This window comes from Nanorana parkeri, unplaced genomic scaffold (genome assembly GCF_000935625.1).
Source record: "Nanorana parkeri isolate BGI_ZX_2015 unplaced genomic scaffold, ASM93562v1 scaffold261, whole genome shotgun sequence".
Taxonomy (NCBI): Eukaryota; Metazoa; Chordata; class Amphibia; order Anura; family Dicroglossidae; genus Nanorana; species Nanorana parkeri.
In genome coordinates this window covers 282720-306116 of record NW_017306529.1, presented here as the reverse complement: position 1 = coordinate 306116, position 23397 = coordinate 282720, and the positions used below count along the sequence as shown (strand labels likewise).

The window sequence follows — 23397 nt, the reverse complement described above, 5'->3', positions numbered from 1 at the left end:
TACCTTCCTATGCATTCCGTGTTGAATGTGCTGTAAAATGTTTGAATGTGGGTCTGTTGCACCTGCCTATATACTCAACCTCTGCTGTGGAAATACAGTTCCTGGCCTTGCACAGACCATACGGCAGCAGCATCTGCCTCCTTGGAATGGGTTGACGGGAACACCCGCAGCTGATTTTAGTGGGCAATAAGGAAACCTGCATTAGCATTTTGTTGCCATAATATTAATCATTGAAAACATTTTTTAATGACTATTTTTTAATTGCAACAAATTGTGGAATAATTCATTCTGGCCGCAATGATGAGTGACTCTGCCAAAGTGCTAAAATAAGTACATATTTACAGATATTTGTAGAACCGAAAGCAGACTAGTCTAGTTTCCTCCCTTCAGTTACTACTGCCTGATGATTGTGAATTAAGTGAGGTAGTTCATATATTGGATTATGCGATTACACAGTCAATATACACCATTTTTCTTTTGCTTTGTGAATGTCTTAGGTTTCAAACACTGTCTTAATCTTGACTTGTAAACACTAATCTGAGGAACATCAGATTCAGTAACATTTACAAAGTATTTACCAAGCATCAAGCTGCTTTCTTTAAGCCTTTGGTGCACCCTTCAGTTCTAGTCTGGGAAAAAGTAAATACGGGTATTATGTGCTGGCTGTAGTTTTAAACAAGCTTTCATCAAGATTCAGAACCATTTAAAGCATATTTTAAACCCAAAACAAAAAATGTAGTTTATTGCAGTTTATCCATTCTTTAATATGGGGGCTGCATTAGTTTTTTTCACTTTTCAGGCTGAAAACTTTTTAAGCAAGTGCAGAAAATACCTGTTGATTTTGGTAAAAATGCAGTGTCCTTGTTGCATCCTGAGATTTTAAAAGAAAGAACATTATTTTGTGTAAACCACTAATTCCATCAATCTATCATGTAATGGAGACTAACAAAGACCATGTCCTGAAGTCCAGTCTGTGTGACAACCATGGCTACCCCCATAGATCAGTAGAGAAAAAAATTCAGACATGAAAGGTCAGCAAATGTGTTATTTGCAGAATTACAAAGTGGAAAGAGAAAAAACCTGAAAAAAGAAAACCAGTGCAGCCAGTACCTTTTAAGCCCGGTTCACACCTGGGCGTTTTGTAGCGCGTTCGAACGCTCTGCAAAACGCTCAAACACAGAAGTCCCATTATTTCCTATGGGTATGGTTCACACCTGAACGTATTAAGCCGTATGAACGCGCTACAAAACGTCCTACGCCCAAAGAAGTACAGGAGCTTCTTTTGGAGCGTTTTTGTAGCACGTTTCCATTGGGATACAGCCAAGTAGCCCTCGGAAACGCGCGTTTTGTACCGCGAATCGCGCCACAAATGCGCATATTCGATACGCCTAGGTGTGAACCCAGCCTTAAGGACTGGTAAACTGGAAAATTAAGCTGCATAAACTATTGAACCTGTGTGCCTGGAATAATGCCACTTATACCAGTTACCTGGGGTGCTATATAATGGATTTGACAAAACAGCAGGCACCTGGAAGATCCTGCTAACTGGTGTAAGTGTGACATATTTTTCTGTCTCCCCCACAAGTTCACTTTAACCCCTTAGTGACCAGTGACGTCCATAGTACATTACTGGCATTGGGCCCATTTAAACAGACTCCCGGTGGCTAAAGACGCCAGGACTCTGTTTACAATTGTTAAGTCAGCCGACTTTCGGCTTTACAATAGAAGCAATCTGGCGACTCGGCTGTCTGGTAAATGGTACGCCACCACCCCCGCCATGTTTCCTGGACTCCGCTGCCCGTTCTATGGGCCTGGAACAGGCTTCTCTGGTGTCGGGAGTAAGCTGGGGAGGAGATCTGCAAACCTCTGTTCACGATCCCCTTCCTGTACTGTGTGAGAAATGCAGATTACATCACTTCTGGTCCCATAGCTGTCAGTTCTGGGCACCTGAAGCCCAGCTATAAGCTATATTGAAGTGTGATCTGCACTTCAATAGCTTATTTCAAGTGTGAACCCCAGCATCACCTTTTAAAGAGCACCTGTCACCACCAATCTGCTATCACATGTGCGGCTTGTAAGCCCCCCTATATGATAGCAATTACAGTAAAGTAAAAAAACAAAACAAATATCCATTCAGACCTAAACAACATTTACATGTCTATTGCATATATAAAAAAGAAAATTTGCAATTAAGAGTGCATCAAATCTTTATTTTTAACACTATCTGTTTATGAAGCCTCTGCAATGGCATAGGTCATGATCACTGTGATAAGTGGTTATCCAGGCTGCTGTTTTGAGGTTCATCAAGATTGAACCAACAAAGTGAAAGTGATGCCAGTGCTGGGAAGATCCTCCAGAGGAGTTGATGCATGGAAACAAGTATTTGCAGGAGGACAGCAATAGCAGCCTTCATGTTTCCTCAGCACAGGTTTCCTTTATCCTTTAAAGTTTAGAGTTAAATTAATCCACACGTTTTGCATCTACATGCTAGGTCTTCTATATTGTGGAGATGAGATGTCTGTTGTAAATGGACACAATTCTATTTTGTCTCTAATGGGTTTCAACAAAAGCCTGTCCCTATTGATGGCTGGTTGCCAACAGATTGAGAAGAAGATTGTAAATGTGTGCCATATGGTTGTTAGGCTATTAGATACTGTTTCAAGAAATGACATTCATCTCCATGTTCTTTTCATGTGTCTCTAAAATAATCAAACAATTTTACTCTGTGCATGAATTTCATGTACCTGGGGCAGTAATTCTGATTCAACCTGGCACCAGCGCATGTGTTTTGTAAAAGAATGCTCTTTTCAGCAGATGAGATGTCTCCATTAACCGTACCCTTTGTGTAAGATATGTTTGTACTCAACCTCTTACCAGAGCACAGTCTATGACTGGTCTTAGCTGAAGATTTGAGAGCGCAGTCTATGACTGGTCATAGCTGAAGATTTGAGAGCGCAGTCTATGACTGGTCTTAGCTGAAGATTTGAGAGCACATTCAATGACTGGTCTTGGCTGAAGATTTGAGAGCACATTCAATGACTGGTCTTAGCTGAAGATTTGAGGGCGCAGTCAATGACCGGTCTTAGACTGTGCTTTCAGTCTTCAGCTAAGACCAGTCATAGACTGTGCTCTCAAATCTTCAGCTATGACTGGTCTTAGCTGAAGATTTGAGAGCACAATCTATGACTGGTCTTTGCTGAAGATTTGAGAGCATATTCAATGACTGAATATGCTCTCAAATCTTCAGCAAAGACCAGTCATTGAATATGCTCTCAAATCTTCAGCAAAGACCAATGACTGGTCTTAGCTGAAGATTTGAGAGCATATTCAATGACTGGTCTTAGCTGAAGATTTGAGAGCGCAGTCAATGACCGGTCTTAGACTGTGCTCAAGTCTTCAGCTAAGACCAGTCATAGACTGTGCTCTCAAATCTTCAGCTATGACTGGTCTTTGCTGAAGATTTGAGAGCGCAATCTATGACTGGTCTTTGCTCAAGATTTGAGAATGGTTAAGAGCAATGTTCTGTTTGCAGTTTTTTCTTCTTCTTTTGCTCCCCATACCCTAATGCAAGGGTTCCTGAATGGCGGACCATGATCGCCAACTAGGTCATGGCTGACTTTCAGGCAGATCCCAATTTGTGATGACCATGGCCCAAGTTTAGCCAGATTAGTCGCTAAAACTACATGCAAATCTCCTGCAAAAACAGTTGTCCCTTCCTGAAGCCCCCCTGTAATTGTCTTACTGGCGAGCTGAAGGCTCTTGCGGAGTTTGAGGGGATAGAACTGCTATTAACAAAAAAAAAATCAGATTTGCATGCTAGTTCAGTTGTCTACACCTCTGGATTTGCTTTTCATTTTAAATTCAGTTTACTGAAGGTATTCTATGCATCTTTTTATTTGCTCAGATCAAAATGCCAAGTTGGTGACAGGTCTATTTTAAAGTGGACCTACAGAGAAGAATTTTTTTTGTTACGATTTTTAACATGCTTTGATTTAACGGAAAGAAATTGGCATAAATGTTGTAATATATTGCCTTAGGAGTCTGGGGCATGATGACATGGTTAGAGCTTTGGCATTGGCCACCTGCTTTCTGCCAGTGTAGAGGATCTGTGGGAACATGTCAGGAGAAAGATCATTGTGCTGGGCAGATCTGTCTGAATGTCAATGCCCAAATATCCTTGAACAGAGGATTTTATTTACCTCATTATCTTTAATACACCTACATGCCTCTGATACATTGCCCTTAGGCGTCTGGGGGCTGATAGCAAGCCTAAAGCTTCGGCATTGGTCACCTGTGAATGCCCCAAGAGCCCCCAACCGAGAATATTTCATAACACTCATACATGTCTCCGGTAGGTTGCATGAAGGTTACCCAATAGGAATGTTCTTAAGTGGCAGATGTCCGAATAGTTGTCCAAACCTACCAAAATACAGATACCAGAAGACAGACATCTAACACTATGGGCATGCAGCAGTAATACTTAATTTACTATACAAGCTCTAAGGTTTATTATGGGTATAATTTAAAGGTACTTCCGTAATAGCAGCAACCAATTACATATGTATGTGCATGGATCAGCACATTGTTTTTTTTCTACATTTTTCTTTTTGCATCCATTTAATTATAAAGCCCAAACGTCTTGTACACCACTGGCCAGTATTAGACAATGACGTGCCTCTTTGGATTGTGCCTTGAAGGCTGATTGACATTTGCTCTCATGCTGTGTGTGTGCCTTGTGAAATTTGGTAGATAAGAGGTAAATGAAAGGGGGGGCTACTGAGCTTGCACACTGTATTACAAAGATATCTCCAATGTGGCTGCTGATCAATAAGATCAATCTTTTTCATTACAATTTTCTTTCAGTAGGAATGAGTGACACAAGAGCATTGATTTTTCATTGGGATGTCATGTCTACAGAAAAATAAAGGGAAAGGAGACAAATACTTGTTTAGGATATTTCTGGCTGACACACGGACAGCAACAAGGTGGGGCAGTCACATACAGGATTGGGGCATTGTCATGTGAATATTTAGCTTATTTAATGAAAGTGTTTATTTCTGTTATAGCTACATATTTCTGAGTCTTCATGAGTGGAACATTTTACTACAGTAGATTGTGTTACCATTACCAATTCTCTGCTTGCTGTTATTTTGTCTAAATTGACTCAAATTCCTTCTTGCAGCACTGCAGGGTGAAACTAGTTTTAGAAGATAGTTTAATTTTGCTGATGTTTTAAGAGGAACTGAGCTCTGGATGTAATGCCCAGAAAAAGGCAGGCAGAAGGCAAAGGACCAGTCACCAATATCTTGGTCGAAACAGGTCTTTGCTTCCTCATGTCAGAGCCATCAGCAGGAGAACCGTGAGAAACACATTAGTGACATCACTAAATCTCGCTCCATATCATGAGAATAGCAGGCAGTGGCTTAGATCTCACACTGCAGATATACAAGCAAGACTGTAGGCACAAGAATGCCTAGGCACATTCGCATACCAGGAAGTGCAATTTTTCAGGAGGAATTCGCTTTCTGAGCTCAGTTTCATTTCAGAAAGATTAACTCGCTGTGTGGGATGGATTGTATAAACCATGCCATTCACACTCAGTAAAATGGCTTTATGTAAATAAAGTCATGTTACAATGTGACATGCATGATTTACCCTGAACTTCAGGGAAAAGATGCAGTGCATGCATGTTTTGCTTTGTTTGAATCAGAAAATTGTATATTTTTAAGAGTATCTTTTAAGTGTCTTCAGTATTCATATAAACAAAACAAGATCTATACCAGAATATCATGAAATATGCTGGCACATGCAACCCTTTATTTTTAATTCACTTAACTTTGCAAAGGTAAATGTACACTTAAATATGATGTATATATCAGTGACACTGTAGATCCTGTTAGGCGGTAGCCATCACTTACCACTGAACGCAATCATTCAGCTGTCAGTGGTCATTCTGGGATGCACTTAATGATCACTACCGTCATGATACTTGTATGTCCCACAAGAGCAGGAAAAGGTAGAGTAGCAATGTGGAAAAATTGTCTGCAGTCATGAGCTTGGCTGACCATCTTGGTGAGCCTTCAGTTGAACACGGTAATAAGTGATATGGCTGTGGAACATCTCTAGAGGCAAAGGGTGATAGCTGAAACATTGACATATACGGTATATAGTCCACAATCCAGATTTCAGCTGCCATTTCTGGAAAGCCTGCATCTTAATTAGGGATGATCTCGAGTTTGGACTGAACACGGACCTGTGCAAAACTGAGCTCCCCCGAACATGGAAGTGCCAAGTGCATTTCCTGCCCTGCAGCTGCACATAAAGGAGTGAGATGTTTGTGCTGACACACACCCATATTCATTGTCATTGACCAAATATAACACTGGCCATATAAGGTTAATGACGTCACTACACCCCCTCCCCTTTTCTCACCTGCAGTGATGGGTGGGGAATTCCTTGGCTGCAGTTGATTGGTCGGCAGGAGAAGGACCTTTTTTTTTTCTTTTATGTTCGGTGAAGCACAGGTTCGGACCAATCCCTAACTTCAATGTAGTGCATCTTGCAAGTAGCTTCATACATAGTCACTGATTGTGTTTTGTAAAGATTGATGGGACATCCAATGGAAGTTGACTTATAGTAACTGTTTGCCTGTTCTAAAATGTTGAATAACAAAAAACTTTATCTTTGATCCACCAGTCCATGGCACATGGTTCCAGAAGGTCTGGTCATTGCATGCATGTTCAATAGCAATCTGCAGTCTTACTCTAGTGTTTTTGGACAGCAAATGCTTTATCCCGGTACACCTCCAATGTGAGTTAAATTGATGCAATGTTTTTCTGATTGTAGTTGCATGTGTTTCAAGGATTAACTGCAGATCCTACCATTTTTAAAGTTTGTGGTTGTAAAGATGAATTTTAGCATCAAACAGTCTGAATTTTCAGGGCTAACCAGTCCTGCACAAATATCAGTTTAAAATCTACCCACATGTAGACTTTTTTTTTTTCATACAGTGGAATGGTTTTACATTTTTTTGGTGGTCTTTTTAAAAGGCATCCAGAGGCCGTGATAAAAAGTGAAGTTGTCATGAATATGAATTTTTGCACAGGCAGCATGTCTCCAAACTGAATACAGTAGGATGTTTGCTCTGTCAATGTGCAAATTGTTAAAATTTACTTCTAAACTTGTCCTGTGTGTGATGTTTTAAACTATTAGCTGTAACTAGGTACAGAGAATCAGGGTCCATGTTCAGGTGACCTTTTTTTAAAGTGGACCTTTACCCAATTTGACTAAAAATCGCATTATACAGTTCTGCATAATATGAAATCTTGCATTCATTAGCTAAACAAACATCTTTTTTATTTTACTTAGGTTTTTCTTTCCACTTCCTGGTCCACTTTGGCACAAATTATGTAATTGTGCCCAAACCAAGCACTGCATCCTGGGAAGCTTTATCAGCAGAGCATTGCTGGGAAATCTCCTCTGTAATCTCATGAGATCTCAGGGAAAGGCATTTTCTTCCCTTGATGTGCATGGTCATATGTCCTGGCCACATGTGCCAGAGTTCCAGGACGTAAAGGGAGATCTAGCAACTTGCCCTTAGTTAAAATGGCCACTGTCAGAAGACTGAAGGAAAATAAGGCATGCAAAGAATAAAACGCTGGCAATTATCTGGAAGTATCTGTTGGTAGTTTGCCATTACTTAACATTTCTAAAGGTGCTTTTGTTGTTGTTTTGAAAATATGGGTAAAGTTCCTTTTTTAAATGCTCATGATCGTGATCAGAGATTACTTAAACATTTGGTGAAATCAAATCATAGAAAAACAGTAGAATGCACAGCTACAGTATGTTTAATAGTGAAACTGGAAGCATTCCACATGCACAATGAGGAGAACTCAAGGGATATGGACTAAACAGCTGTATAGCCTTAAGAAAACCACTCATTGTAGTTAATCAAGGGGAAATGCTTTAATTTGCAAGGGAGCATAAAGATCGGACACTGGAGCAATAGAAAAAGGTTATGTGGTGTAATGAGCCCATGGGCGCATCAGGGTAAGAAGAGAGAGAGATGAAGTGATGCTCCCATCATGCCTAGTGCCTGCCGTACAAGCCTGTAGGGGCAGTGTTATGATCTGGGTTTGCTTTAGTTGGTCAGGTCTATGATCTGGGTTTGCTTTAGTTGGTCAGGTCTAGGTTCAGCAACTGATCAGGTTTTTCCATCAATGGATTTTTTTGTTCCCTGATGGCACATTGGGCATATTCCAAGATGACAATGCCAGGATTCATCCGGCTCAAACTGTGAAAGAGTGGTTCACTGAGCATAAGGCATTTTCACACATGGATTGGCCACCACAGGTCCAGACCTGAACCCCATTGAGAATGTGGGAATGGGATGTGCTGTAGAAGACTTTATGCACTGAAAAATAAATGCAATTCTGGTCAGAAATATATGTTGCGACCTTGCATAAGCTTATTGAAATGATGCCATGACGGATGCGTGCTGTAATCAAAGCTAAAAGTGGTTCAACTAATAAGTGTTTTTTTCCAATGGTTTTTGTTTGCCAACCAGCGTAGTTACCTTGCTTTCCTGTTCTATAAACACAACAGGAAGTAATAGGAACTGGTTTTCATTGAAAAAAAATCCACTCCATTCCTTTTCTGGGACAGCTCAAAATGTAGGATTTTCTTTCCCCCTTTCCACTGAGGACAAAGGCAACAGTAAAAACATGACGGGGTCTAACCCCTTACCACTAGCAAAAAAGCTTTGGCTTTATATACACTTTAACTTCTAGACAACTAAATTAAAACTGAACTCCAGGATAAGCGAATATGGTCTAAATACAAGAAGCATGTTCTCTCTCTCTCCTTGTGCAGGATGACTGGTCTTGTCTCCACCCCATCCTTTAGTTTTTTGCAGGCAGCCTGTAGTTGAATTGTTGGGTGCCTCCCACAGCTCTGCTCTCTGCACAGGATATGTACACCACTGAGATGTTACTGCTACTTTCACAAGGTGATATCTGGGTTTGCAGAGGCATTCCGTGCACACAAAATGGATTTATATCCTTTAATGGCTATTGAGGAATATATTAAATGAGCATGTGTATGCCAGTAGTTCAGTTTTTAAATGCCTTTTATTTATGATACATCTTTTACAGAAGTATACTTTAGAAACTGAAGATAAAGAAATGGCTGTTTGGTGGTTAGCACTGCTGTCATGCAGCATTGGGGTCCTCCGTTTGGATCTGGACATTATCTGCATGGAGTTTGCATTTTCTGCTTGTGTAGGGTTCCCCAGGTACTCTGGTTTACTCCCACACCCAAGAAATGCGATTAGATAAATTGGCTTCTCTCTAAACTGACCTTGTATATATGAAAGCTCCCTGAGGGCAGGGACTGATGTGAATGTATAGTATGTGTATGTGCTATGTAAATTGCTGTTGCTATATCAATACCTGTAGTAAATAAATCCATGTGTTCTACCACATCAAGCATAACTTTAGGAATGTATGGAAAAGGTATCTGAAATGACCACACCTGTAGGCATCATCGCAGCATATCTTATCGTATGTGTGTATTAGAGATGCACCGATACCGATGCTAGCATCGGAATCGGGCCCGATACAGGGCATTTTGACAAGTACTTGTCAAAATGCCCCGATGCCTATCGCCGAAGCTTGCGCTATCAGGCACCTCTAAGTCAGCTAAATTAGGACCCCATCTGGAGCTCCTCCCACTGTACCAGCGCTGCCGCTGACTCGTCCCTGCTCTCTCTGGCACAGTCACACAGTGAGTGAGGGCAGATTTTGGGGGGGGATTAGATCTGTATGTAGCCCTGTACTAGGGATCATTTAACCCATTCATGTTAGCAGAGGATCATTGTAAATGTATTGTTGCAGGCACTCTATACTACATATAGAATGCACTGAACAATAGATTTACAATTATCCTCTGCTAATATGAATGGGTTAAATGATCCGTAGTACATGATATGTAGCCCTGTACTACGGATCATTTAACCTATTCATGTTAGCAGTGCAGAATTGTATATTTATATGTACTGTACATATACAGCACAAATGTCCCGTACATTGCAGCAATATATTTACAATAATCCCCTGCTAACATGAATGGGTTAAATGATCTGTAGTACAAGTACATGTTATGTGCTATGGATCATGATTTAACCTATGTATGTTAGCAGGGGATAATTGTAACTCTATTACTGCAGTGTACAGGACGTATGTGCTGTATATGTACTATGGATCATGATTTAACCTATTCATGTTAGCAGGGCAGAATTGTGAGCGCCTCCCACAAGCTGAGCACCGAGATGCGATGCAGCGATCCTGCCCAGCGCCGACTACAAGAGGCACCGCGTGAGGCTACGGGGATCGGAGTGAAACTGTGAGTAAGGGAAGCTGGGACGGGGCTGGCTGTAAATCTATTGCTATAGTGTACTGGACGTGTGTAATGTATATGTAGTACATATATACAGCACACACCTCCACTACACTCCAGCAATAGAGTTACAATTCTCCCCTGCTAACATGAATAGGTTAAACCATGATCCATAGTACATAACATGAAGTTGTAATATGGATCATTTAAACTCACCTGTCCCTTTAAGAAAAAGTATCGGTAATTGGTATCGGCAAGTACATGAGGGGATGTACTTGTATTTGGGCCTGAAAAAGTGGCATCGGGACATCCCTAGTGTGTATGTATGTATGTATGTATGTATGTATGTATGTATGTATGTATGTATATACACACAAATATATATATATACACACACACAATGTGTGTGTGCCTATAAGCTGCATGTAGCTCTGTGTCTCAGGCCTTTTGTGTTGCAACGCTCCCGGTTATGACACAGCACTTCTCAGCACAAGTTAAATATGGCAAGTAGCTTTTTGTTGTACAGATCAGTGCTGACTGTTCATGGATGCTGCAATGATTCTGTACCAGATGACCATCAGAGTCTGCTCAGCTGTCTACCTCTCTTGTTGCTCAGGATACATTCTTTTTTTTTTTAGATTCAATTAAAAAGCCAAATAGAATAAGAACAGATTTCCTGAAACAGCATTTTATCCGTTGATCGGCAGTCATAAGTGCTCAAAACGCTATAGAGAAGAGCTGGAAAAAGAAAAGGGCGATTTGTTAAAGTATAAGCAGAGAGGAAGATTCATAAAAAGGAAAAGAAAATTATTGGAGAAAAGAAAGAAGCCTCACTCAGTGTAGGTGTACCAACAGTACAAAAGGTCAACTTTAAAACGTGATTTAAATGGTTTCACCAGCAATATATTTAGAGTGGACTAACCTCATTTTGCCAAGTCTTGCAAATATTGCATATTTTGAAGGGCTATCATATGCTCCTTTTCACATGTGACATTGGCCACAACTTCCAGGGACCTGTAGCACACCTTACCGGACTTCCCATGTGGAAAAATGGGTGCTCGCAATGACTACGGATGGCGCCGTATCAAGTAAAATCGTTGTGTATATAGATGTCATCAGCACTCCAAATATGACCGAATACGTCAAGGTTTTAGGCCTGGTTCACACCTGGACGTTTTGTAGCGCGTTCAACGCTCGACGAACGCTCTACAAAACGCTCAAACATCTAAATCCCATTGTATTCAATGGGTCTGGTTCACACCTTGCCGTATTTCCGCCCGTCCGAACGTGATACAAAACGGCCTACGCCCAAAGAAGTACATGTACTTCTTTGGGGCGTTTTGGTCTCGCGTTTCCATTGGGATACAGCCAAGTAGCCCACGGAAACGCACGTTTTTTACCGCAAATCGCGCGACGCGAACTGCGCGACAAACGTGCATAATAAATACGCCTAGGTGTGAATCCAGCCTAAGTGAATCTTCATTTTTATTTTTGAAGTCACTTAAAGTGGAAACAAGTGCTTTTGGGGCTTGTTTCACTTTAAGGCCCCGTTCACATTGAGCGATTCATCGCGCGGTAATTCCCGCGATATCGCGGCTATTTACCGCGCGATATCGCTCTTCAATGCATCTCAATGGGGCAAAGGGTCCTGCTGTCGCGGGTCATGTGTCGCTACAACAGGACCCTTTTTGGAGCGGATTTTGCCGCGATTCTCGCTTGCTCAATGCAAGCATTTGCGCGATATCGCGCGACAAATTGCGCAAAATGCAAATCGCGCGACAAACGTGCAATGTGAATGGGGCCTAAGCCTGATGAAAGGGACCCTGTGCGGCCCCGAAAGCGCTTGTTTCCACTTTAAGTGACTTCAAAAATGAAGATTCACTAAAACCTTGACGTATTCTGTCATATTTGGAGTGCTGATGACATCTATATACAACGATTGGCCACAACCTGGCACACTTCTGGAGGGGAGGTTGTCCCCACTGTCTGCAGACATTGGTCTTTGCTGCTATAAGAATGTGAGCGATCACCGTTCTATAGTTAAAGTTCTTTATACCAATATTTAAGGATGCTAGTTCTATTCTAGGAGGAACTCTGTGTCATACTTCAGATATCCGGTTAAATACAGAAGACCAGTAGGAGCGTGTAGGTTTGCAGTACCAAAAGATATGAATTAATGAGCCTATTTCCCCACAATCTCTCCAACACATCAGAGATGGAAGACGCATAGATGGGCATTTATCAAAATCTGGAGCAGACAAAATCTGGAGCAGATTTGCACTGCAGCCAATCAGTGTGTCTTTCATTTTCAAATCTTACCTGAGCAAGCTGAAGAGAGAAGCTGATGGTACAACATGCCCTGGGCAACTGCTCCAGATTGTTTGCTCCAGTTTTGATAAAATTCCCCCCACAGTTTATAGTGCATGTTGTACCATCTATTGTGCAGTTTCTGAGTAGACTCCCAATGCTTCCTACAATGTGTATATAGTGAAGTGTTGCTGTCCATTGGACATCATAGAAGTTTCTTTCCAAATCCTTTTCCCACTTGAGCATAGTGTTTGTTTGTTTTTGTAAATCCAGTGTGATGAAGGGAAATAGCACAATAAAGAGAAATGCCTCTGCTTTTGAGCATGAGTCCTGCAAAAACTTCAGAATGGATTGATTCGCTCCTATACTAAAGGAAAGGTGCTGTGTGGACAGATCCATAGGAAACCTTAAGTAGGGTCCATTGCACTCCCTAACCGGCTGTAACCCAAGGTAATGGGTGGCTGCTGATATGACTGCAGATGCCTCTGTAGATCAGAACAACGTAGTCGCTCGCATTTCAATAAGATTTTCTGTCAATGTTCTTTATTGACAAGAGATGTGTCGCATTGTATAGCAACGTTTTCGGAACCGTATAGGTCCCTTCAAGCAAACAACTTGTGTTTGCCTGAAGAAAGAGCCATAGGGTAAACGCATTAATGTAGTCCATTTAACTGGAAACCTTCCTTGAGAGAAAGTAAGACTGGTCTGAATATTGAGGGGAGCGAAGTAAGAAAGTATTCAATCTCCATAATGGAGTGGGGCGTCCTCCTCCCATCATTTTGTCAATTGATATGAGCACATGGTCTGAACCATGCAATTGCTCCTATGGAAGAATTTATCACTCAAAATTATATCAATTCGAGAGGCCAAATGAGGTACCGGATGGTAGGAATAGTCCCATTCTATGCTATGTTGATATCACCACATGTCAAACAGGTCACTCCTTGAAACTCGTTCCCAAGAGAGGGAGACTTACATTTGCGGTTGGCAGTAGTCTAGTGTTAGATCAGCCAACTAATTAAATTTCCCCCCAAACTAGGAGGGATCCTTTTATGACATTTCTTTTCATAAATGTAACGTCTGACATTACACTCCTATAAATTCACTAATGTAAGCAATCGACCATTGATTTCACAAATCCAAGATTAAATATCTGCCCAGAGTATCAGAAAAAGATGCCATACATTTAAACATGGGCAGCAGATGTTTTTGGAAGTTTGGGGGGATAAAAGCTATCCAAAGGAGAGCTACATTGCTACATGGAACTGAGACCTATCCAAAGGAGAGCTACAGCACCATTTGATGGGCCCATATTGGAAAGGCACAATTCAGGTGAACCACGGCACTGGATATGTTAGTCTCATTCCCAGTCAGACTGGATTTTAGCTGGAGAGGATTTTTGGTGAATCAGAGTCTCTGCTGGCAGTAATTTTTCAACAACTTAAGACCTTCCAGGGTGGAAACATGCGTCTTGCACTGCCGCGTAATCAGTAGTTTGACAGGATAACCCCATTTATAGAGGATTTGTTGTTGCGGGAGTGACTTGGTGAAAGGCAGTAAGGATCTACTCTGTTGGATTGTATGTTGTGAAACAACGTGATTGCAGGCAGGGCCAGATTTACTCTCTGCTGCCCCAAGGCCAGGTTCCTCAATGCGCCCCGTTACCCTTAGCTCAATATACCGCGAGCTACAGCTCGCGGTTTGAGACGCTGCAGCCGGTCCCGACATCTATGTCGAGATCAGCCCAGATGTACCCGCCCCCTCCCGTTCCGCCAGTCAGCGCTGGCGGATCGGAGCTGGGAATTCCACCTCTCGGCTGCAATGAGACTGTCACAGGTCAGCTAGAACTATGAGGTGAGTGAAAAGCACTCACCTCATAGTTCTCCTTTTTAAGGGCCCTTTCACACCATGGCCGTGCCTTAACCGTACTTTATGATTGATACACGGTACTGCCCAATGCACCTACCATCCGGTAGGTGCGTTGCCATTTATTTGAATGGCACCCCACATGCACTTCCCGGTACAAAGCTGTGCGATTGAAACAAGTAGTGCATGCACTACTTTTTTTAAATCGCACTGCAACACATGGTATTGTACCATGCATTGCAGCGGGGCTGATCGCATTGCAGCCGAGAGGTGGAATTCAAACAAATGGCAACGCACCGCCTGCAAGGTAGGTGCATTGCGTGGTAGCGTGCGAATAACACACAGCCCTGGTAGAACAGGCCCTTAAACCTGGATATTTCAGAGCCGTGCTCATTCGTCTCATATGAACAGATCAGTCTTGGTGATCATAGCGGACATATCTTTTTGTGGCACGGGGATCAGCATCTCCTTCAGTGATGACAACCAGGGTACTGGTCAGTTGCGGAAGTGCAGGGGTTAATGCGTCTGCAGAGTCCTGAAGCAGTCTGCCCATCCTCCCCTCTCCTGTCTTCTAGTAGAGGGGAGTCTCGGGGTGATCATTGGCCCTAGTCGGATATGCTGGCTGCAGGGACAGAGCACATGGCCGGGAGCCAGCACCATCTTGCTTACTGAGCAGAGCTGTAGAAGTGTGTGAGCTCCTGCAGCTGCTGCTTCCCCTCTCTCCTCTTACTCATCGTCCCTGCCCTGGGCGGAGAGTACATGTCAGTGAAATATGTGCCGTGTTGCTGCAGGCCTGAGGATGCTCTGTTATCTCCATCGGCCACTCCTCTCGATGCATTCTCTTTGGCCAAGGTGGATGGAGTAGTTGTGTGTGCCAGGTTGGCTGAGGGGGTAGAGGAGGCTGCTGCTGGATATATCAGCCCCCACACTGCAGCAATCCTGGGAGACTGGGGGAGAGGATAGGCTATGCTGACGCAGTTGCATAGAGACAAGCTGTAGGGGCGGAGCCTGCACCAAATGCAGCATCTTGCTGTATCCAGGCACCAGCAGCAACAGCTAGAGGCGGCAGGGGAACGATCTGCATTCACATCAGCAACACCGACTGCCTGGATCCCTCCCCAAGGTGCTCATCACAGGACTGATCGGCCCGCATCTTCCCCCCCACCTGAGATCCTCTTGTGGGTACAGCAGCCGATCAGCTAACCTGTAACCCAACTGCTGGCTTGGTAAAGTCATCCGATCGCAGCTCCCGGGAGAAGAAAAAACTGCAAGCACAGCGGCTCAACTAAATCCAGCTTCCAGCAGAGTCCGTCAGCAGCACCACCCCCACCGGGATCAGCGCACACACTCTCCTGATAGTGACAGAATACGATCTGCAGCACCAGTCTACACCTCCTCCTCCTTCTCTCCCCTGCCTGGACCAGGATCGCAGCGATCGTTTCTTCTAGACACACCTGGCGCTGACCTGTTGGGCCTGTGGGAGGATCGGCATGTACTAGAAGCGCTGCAGATCTCCTCCAAGTATACATCGCACGATTCTGTACCCCGTCCTTCGCATTGGCAGTGCCATGGGGCAGCTCGCTCTCCACCTCTGCTAAAAGGCTTGCTCTACGGATCATGGATACTTGTGTTTTTTCTTTACCTAATCCGAACCATCAACAGGCTGTCAATGGAGGAGGACATTGATACCCGCAAAATTAACAATAGTTTCCTGCGCGATCACAGCTATGCAACAGAAGGTAAGTGTGCACGGAGGATGAGCAAAGTGTGCGCAGAGATGGGTGAAGTGTGCAGCGAGCGAACTGTGCGCAGAGAGCGCATTCCTGTGCACTCTCCGCAGTTCACATTGCCTTGGCAACACAGAGCTGCTGCTGCTTCCTGCATCCACTTCTGATCATAATTCCTAGATCACACGGAAAACTTCATTGCTTAATGTGTGTTGGATAGGAAATCATACATGACACAGGGAAAAGATGCCCACTCACCTATACAAGTGTAGTGTCTGTCTCATGGGTACCATAATGGTAAAACCTGTGTACTATGCTCCAGGCTGTTTCTAGAAATGTTGCATGGATTCCTGGAGGATGGAGCAATTGGAACAGAATTATTAGTGTTGGTTTCTGCTGCTTGTGCGTGGGGCTTTCTATCCCTGATGGTTCTATACCGGAATGAATTGGGCTTATTGCTTGATTCGGATGTCCAGCCGCTGATCTGTCTGTTCCCAAGTCTGAGCAGTGATGGGTACAGGGAGGAGGCTTAGTTGCTGGGAGAATGTATGACATGCCAAATCCTAGGTAAACATAACCTAAAGGCCTGGTTCACACCTGAACGTTTTGTAGCGTGTTCAACGCTCGACGAACGCTCTACAAAACGCTCAAACATCTAAATCCCATTGTATTCAATGGGTCTGGTTCACACCTTGCCGTATTTCCGCCCGTCCGAACTCGCTACAAAACGGCCCACGCCCAAAGAAGTACATGTACTTCTTTGGGGCGTTTTGGTCTCGCGTTTCCATTGGGATACAGCCAAGTAGCCCTCGGAAACGCGCGTTTGTCACGCGTTTTTTTACCGCGACGCACGTGCATTTTCAATACGCCTAGGTGTGAACCCAGCCTAACAGATCAGCTATAGCTATTCATCACACAAGCTCTTCAGCCTGAAACTTTAATGACGAATATACAATATATACAGTGTTTTAGTAAATGTCAGTTCACCTTCGTGAATTACACCTTTTTTGATTTTATGACCTTTTATGTGCCAACGACGTCAGGGCATCAAAGAGTGGGTCCAACCTGCAGGGTTAATCTTTGTGTGTAGTAATTAAAATGATTTTCATTAAGCTGCAACTCTAAGTACATCTTAATACGCATTTATTTTGAGATTTATTACATAAGAGCAAATTTTCGCCCAGTGTCATTGACTCGTGTGATACTTAAAGGTGGAGTCTCCTTCTTTGTATAGAGAGTGAGGACAGAAGGGGTTAACAGCAAGCAGTCATAGTTTACAAATCACAGGTTGGGGATGGATATCTGTGATCCGCAGGTAGAAGGGAGATCCTTATGTTAGTATGACGGATGAGTAGGATTCTGTGCTACCCTGCCACTTGAGTCCTGTATAGCCTACAATGATGTATAGAAGCTGCTGGAAGGGCTTCCTAGGCCAGGTGTATCTAATAATAGCGTAAGTGTCTGCACTGCTTGAATGCCTTTTTATGTTAAAGGGAGACATGAGGGCATGGATGGTACTGCTTGAGCAGCAGACTGCTCCTCTACAAGAGCTTGGAGGATGCTCTGACCTTTTTGTAGGGAAAAAGCAGGTGTACCATTGAAGCCTCCCGTGAATGGGACAATTTTTCTTCTGACCTTGAGATAAAAAATAAAGTTTACAAATTACAATGCCTAACATTGCCTCTCTTATAAAAGCAGTCTCCTAATTGTATGCTACTAAAGATTGGTTTACAAGGGTCTGCCAGTGTTAATCAGCTAAACTCCTAATAACACGATGCATTATTATAATGAAGGCAGCATTTGTCCTTTTCATTAGCCTTTGCCCTGCACATCACTAGTGGAAGGAAATCATTTATTTCCTCCAAGGGTTCTTTGCACGGTCCAATCATCTTCTGTCTTGGCATTTTATAGGGTGTGGTGAACAGATGGAAGCAAGGGCAACTGTCCACATGACTACACCCTTTATATTTATATGTATAGTATCCAGGCAAATTCCTTTGTAGTGCCGCCATCATTCAGCTGCCTTCTATTTTTTCTGTGAAAGATCTTTACGACAAGGCCTATAATGACATAGGGAAAATTCAGATGTATAAAATGCTGTCTGAATGGAAGCTGGAGCTTAAAATTACTTGCTTCTTGATTTCCTGGGGATTTTTTTCCTTGCACAGCTTACTCCACCATCAGCCACACATTTTAATCACAAAAGATGCCATGTAGTTATATCCTGTATTCCATCCTGTCACCGTGGGTTATAGGCCTTCTGGGCCGCACAGCGACAGGGCAGAATCGGTGTGTGTATATTATTATTATACAGGATTTATATAGCGCCAACAGTTTGTGCAGCGCTTTACAATATAAGGAAGACATTACAATCGCAATACAATTCAAGATGGTAAGGAGGGCCCTGCCCCTGAGGGCTTACAATCTACACGGGAGGGGCAAGGGATACATGAGGAGGGAGCTGTGTGGGGATGAATTGTTTGAAACCGTGATGGTTGAGTGTGTAGATATATACATATATACATACATACATACATACATACATACACACACACACACACACACACACACACACACACACACACACACACACACACACACACACACACACACACTAGTAGTATATGTGTGTAATATTTCTTTTAATAGTGTAATGCAAAATAACTTATTCTTCAATTTCATATACAGCAGATCTATTGTGGACATTCATGCGGGCACCCGCCAGCATTATTGCGTACCAAAATATCCTTCTTTTGTTACAGTGCAGAGTTCCCTCATGTGGCCTGAAGTCTGGGCAAAGATTTACGGTTTTGTGTGGCCTGAAGTCTAGGCAAAGATTTTATGGTTTCTGACTTACAAGAGCAGTGGGAGGGTTCCATGTCATTAGAGACTGTGTAGAGTCAATTGTTTTCAATCGGACATGGTCTACAGCACTGTTTGAAAGACTTGCAGCAGGGCACAACCATTGTGCAACATTACAAAGCTTGAATTTGTATGTCGAATGCGACTGCCCCATCTGTTTTTATAATCTGTATATGTAGAAACTAACTTCTTAAATTTATTAGCATGCCTTGATTAGGATTGTTTTACAAAAATAAAATGACTACAGATTCTGTTTCATAGAAACCTGTACTGAGATATATAGTATACCTGTCCATTATCATCTTCCTCCTTGTGACAATGTTGCTGGTCTAGTTGTCTCTTTGGTAGTTTCTGGGCTAAAGCAAACATGCAGCCAGTGAAGTCAGATCCTCTAATCTGTGTACAGTATCGGTTTCATAATATTTAGAAAGTAGTGGAACATGAGGATCAGCATGACGACTAGCATTGTGGGGCAATGTCAGCATTGGCAGTCTACATTCTCACAAAGCACAGGTTTGCTTTAAGGGCCCACTCCCACCAAAACCACATAAAGCATGTAAAATGCACGTGTTTGTTTTTTAGGTGCTAACATCACTCCTACTATTAAGAGGTACATTTTCATGCATTTGCATGTGTTCCAGTGCAAAACAAAATGCAGCATGCAGTGCAACACATTATTGTGAACTACACCATTGAAAATCATTATTTTTTTTTTATTTTTATGTGTGCATATGCGTGTTTTTAAAAGTGCATCAAAATGCATTGGGTCCTACAACCTTGCATTATTCCCCCCCCCTTTTTTTTTATATATAAATATTACACACGTGTGTGTGTATAGATAGATATATTTATTATTACACACAAACACACACACACCAATTTTGGTGAAATGATTCTATCACCACACATGGGTGTGGCTCTCCAGCATAACATAAGACAGAGTATAGTTATGGTAACACATGGGTGGAACTCTCTTTTTATGTATTCCACAGCAGTGCTCAGCCGATGACTATATATCTGTTTAATGCTCCCACTGAGTGATGAGCAAGCGTGTAAGAACTGCAACATGCTATAAGTGCTGTGATCGGTGCCCAGGGAATGGAGGATAGAATAGGTTGCATGAGGAATGCTTCTGTGCCGTCTTTACCAGCCAGGTCTCAGTTTTCTCTTGTCTGTGTATTGGGTTACAGACCTCACTCATCGGTGCAGAAATCTATACTGTAGTCATGTTTGTTCTAGAAAAAGGGAAAAATACAGAACTGCAGATGTGCAACAAGCATACAGGACATGGTATGCATGCCATTGATGTGTGACTGATATTTGATGTAGTGAGCTGGAAGGTTATATTTCTTGGTAGTTCAGTGAAAGATCTGAGAATAGCATGCGATATTTCAGTGTATAATTGCTGAGATCTCTTCTTTGTGTGCAGCAGAGGATCAGTAGGAAAGCTAAGCCACGTGTTGGTAAGCCAATTTCAAATAGAAGTTCACACCCAAGCTGTTTGTACTAACACGTTCCCACTCTCCAATTTACTGAAGCTAATGAGCAGAGGTAAAGTTGCCTGTGGGGCTGCTGCTGTTTTTCTCTTTTTCTTTCCTGTTTTTTAGCTTTCAGCATCTCTAACCAGGCCTAAATTCTGCTACTTGGCAGGCCATCCTAAAAGAAGAAATAATGTGTACTTGTGCCAGTAGGTTGAATGGTAAATGATGACTCACTGTGTACTGCCTATACCAGTCCCTGGTACAATAATACTACTACATGCTTTGCAACATGCAACCAAAGCCGTAAACGAGGGATGGCACATATTGCTTTCTAAATGCTCTTCTATGTGTATATGGTATGAGAGATGTCAGGGGGTGCTTATGTAGTTGTATCCAGAGATCTGGGGTTCCTATGACTTTTGTGTTCTGTGTTCTGCCCTGGAAGGCAGAAGCTTCCCTATAAACAGGTCTGGGGGCCTTTCCTGTCTGGCACACAAGCAAACAGCAGCAGGCTCTACAGTCTAAAGTGTCCTCCAATCTTACTAGTTGTAATGTTCACTTTTTTGCCTGTAATCTCAGCCTGGTCATTTGCCATTACTCAAACATGCAGCTATTTAGTGTCTCCATCTTTTCCTGAAATAAGGTAGATGTTTGGCATTCACGGTCAGTACCTTGGACAGCACTGATTGGTGAACAAAATATGATGGGAATAGGTATTTGCTTTGCATGCACCATTACTGTATGCACAGGCCACGTGTTGCATAACTGCAGCCATTATGTAAGTACAATAACACATTCATGCATTCTGTACTTGGCAATAAATGGCATCCACCATTCACTCTCAAGGATATAAATGTATTGTAATGAACACCACCATAATTGAATGGCTATAATGCCAAGTGAAGGAGAATATTTTGATTCATTTTACTGTGTGTTTTACCCCATTAGATAAACTCTAGGTTATAGACGCTTTTAAATACATTCATGTGATTATCTTACTCGCCTAATTTTAAATTTTAAGCTGTAGTGCTGTCTTACAGGCCCCCCTGCCAGACATTATAGCTAGTGCAGTGAAGGAGGAAACCTAAAGCTTAGGTTCCAGCTGGAGCAAGGAGCATTGGCAACCTGGCTCCTGGGATTTGTCCAGCCCTGCCTTAAGATATTCACAAAAGCTTTTTAGTGAAAGTTTTATTGGAATATGCACAGCTAAGGTATTTTACCTCTTGAAATCAACAAATGGCCGTAGAAAACAGTTGCACTATATACTGTATATTAATATATTGCTAAAAAGTGCTGAGGCACTGTGTAACAGGCATTCTGTGCTACTTGACAATAAAGGGGAAAAGGGGTGTTATGTTGAATCCGTATTTAAACTACAGTTCATTGCCAGGTTATCACTGATTATTGACACTGATCAGTTTCCAGCAACTGATTTAGCTTGGGTCTAGTCGTTCACACTTAGACATTCCTTTGCAGTGCAGTTAAGCACATATGCTTACAGAATCACTTACAAAGCCATCCACAACTCTGCCCCATGATATATCTCAAACCTTGTCTCAAAATATCACCCTAACCGTCCCCTCCGCTCCTCCCAAGACTTCCTGCTTTCCAGCTCCCTCGTCAACTCCTCCCATGTTCGCCTCCAGGACTTCACTAGAGTCTCTCCCATCCTCTTGAACTCTTTACCCCAACCTGTTTGTATATCTCCCACCCTGACTGCAAGACTCATCTCTTCGGGGAAGCCTATCCCACCTCAACCCAACCATTGAACCATCACATTCTCAGACAATTCATCCCAATACAGCTACCTCATCCCTTACCCCTCCCTTTTAGATTGTAAGCCCTCAAAGGCAGGACCCTCCTTACCATCTTGTCTTGAATTGTAATGTCTTCCTTATATTGTAAAGCACTGCGGAAACTGTTGGCACTATATAAATCCTATATAAATCCTGTATAATGTATAATAATATGCTAATGCGCTTTGCATTGGGCATCCCATTAAATGGACTGCCTGCCAACACACCACAATGCATGGTATACAGTTTGTTGTTGTGCTCTGCGGTGCATTGGGCTCTACTGAACAATGCATTGGGAAGCCATTCACAATAAATGGCACCACAAAGCATATCACATAGAACGGGTGTCTTGCCATGTGTTGTGGTAACATGCATTGTGAATGGGCCCTTTATGGGTGCACAACACACTTCAGTAGGATCCTATCTTCAGCTGACTGGGTGTCAACCAATGGTGTATCAAGAAAGAAGTCCTAATGTGTGATCCACGTGGTTTAGTTTTCTACTTTGAAATATATTATTCCAATGTTGAGTAGCTGGGAACTGATATGATTAGTTCTTAGATATTTGATGTGATCAGGGACTACAACTGCTTGTAACGGCTTAATCACCGCACTGTAGCAAGTGTAATGTGGTTCATCCGTATGTCAGTTTTAATAGAATAATACGTGAACATTTATCTTTGATCCAGATAAAGATTACGGGCAGGTTTATCAGTGTCCGCTTGTCTTTTTTTTAGTGTTTTTTTTTTTATAGCTTGCTTTGTTGCGTGTTTAGATGCGTTATGCAACATGCATTTTTTGGGGGTTTGGCCAATGAAGATTGATTTTCTTGCAGTGAAGCCATTGTTTTAGAATTCTGAATACAGTACAGATATTGTGTCTGTGTGTGTGTGTATATGTATGTATATGTGTGTATATGTATGTGTGTATGTATATGTATATGTATATATGTATATATATATAT

At 42.4% G+C, this 23397-nt stretch overlaps 1 protein-coding gene and 2 long non-coding RNA genes across 7 annotated transcripts in view; 2 read left to right on the top strand and 1 right to left on the bottom strand.

Annotated features, from left to right (window-relative positions):
• LOC108787439 overlaps positions 1 to 16092 on the bottom strand; it is a 17302-nt gene extending 1210 nt beyond the window's left edge. Inside the window, exons 1-2 of the long non-coding RNA XR_001941258.1 lie at positions 15961 to 16092; positions 1709 to 1714 (exon numbers count right to left, since the gene is read on the bottom strand). This is a non-coding gene — a long non-coding RNA (uncharacterized LOC108787439). The remainder of the gene's footprint in view (positions 1 to 1708; positions 1715 to 15960) is intronic.
• The window catches only part of LOC108787438 (serine/threonine-protein phosphatase 2A 55 kDa regulatory subunit B beta isoform), a 285509-nt gene that overhangs the window by 133994 nt on the left and 128118 nt on the right, over positions 1 to 23397 (top strand). The window contains exons 4-5 of one of the 5 annotated variants that reach the window (XM_018556994.1): positions 12363 to 12393; positions 16170 to 16307. The exons of 2 other annotated variants lie outside the window; for them this stretch is intronic. In XM_018556994.1, coding sequence (XP_018412496.1) covers positions 12363 to 12393; positions 16170 to 16307 — 169 coding nt within the window. Of the gene's footprint in view, positions 1 to 12362; positions 12394 to 16097; positions 16308 to 23397 lie in introns of those variants that run through there. 2 more of the 5 variants (XM_018556998.1, XM_018556997.1) reach the window with 2 other exon arrangements.
• The window catches only part of LOC108787440, a 24055-nt gene continuing 22145 nt past the window's right edge, over positions 21488 to 23397 (top strand). The window contains exon 1 of the long non-coding RNA XR_001941259.1: positions 21488 to 21498. This is a non-coding gene — a long non-coding RNA (uncharacterized LOC108787440). The remainder of the gene's footprint in view (positions 21499 to 23397) is intronic.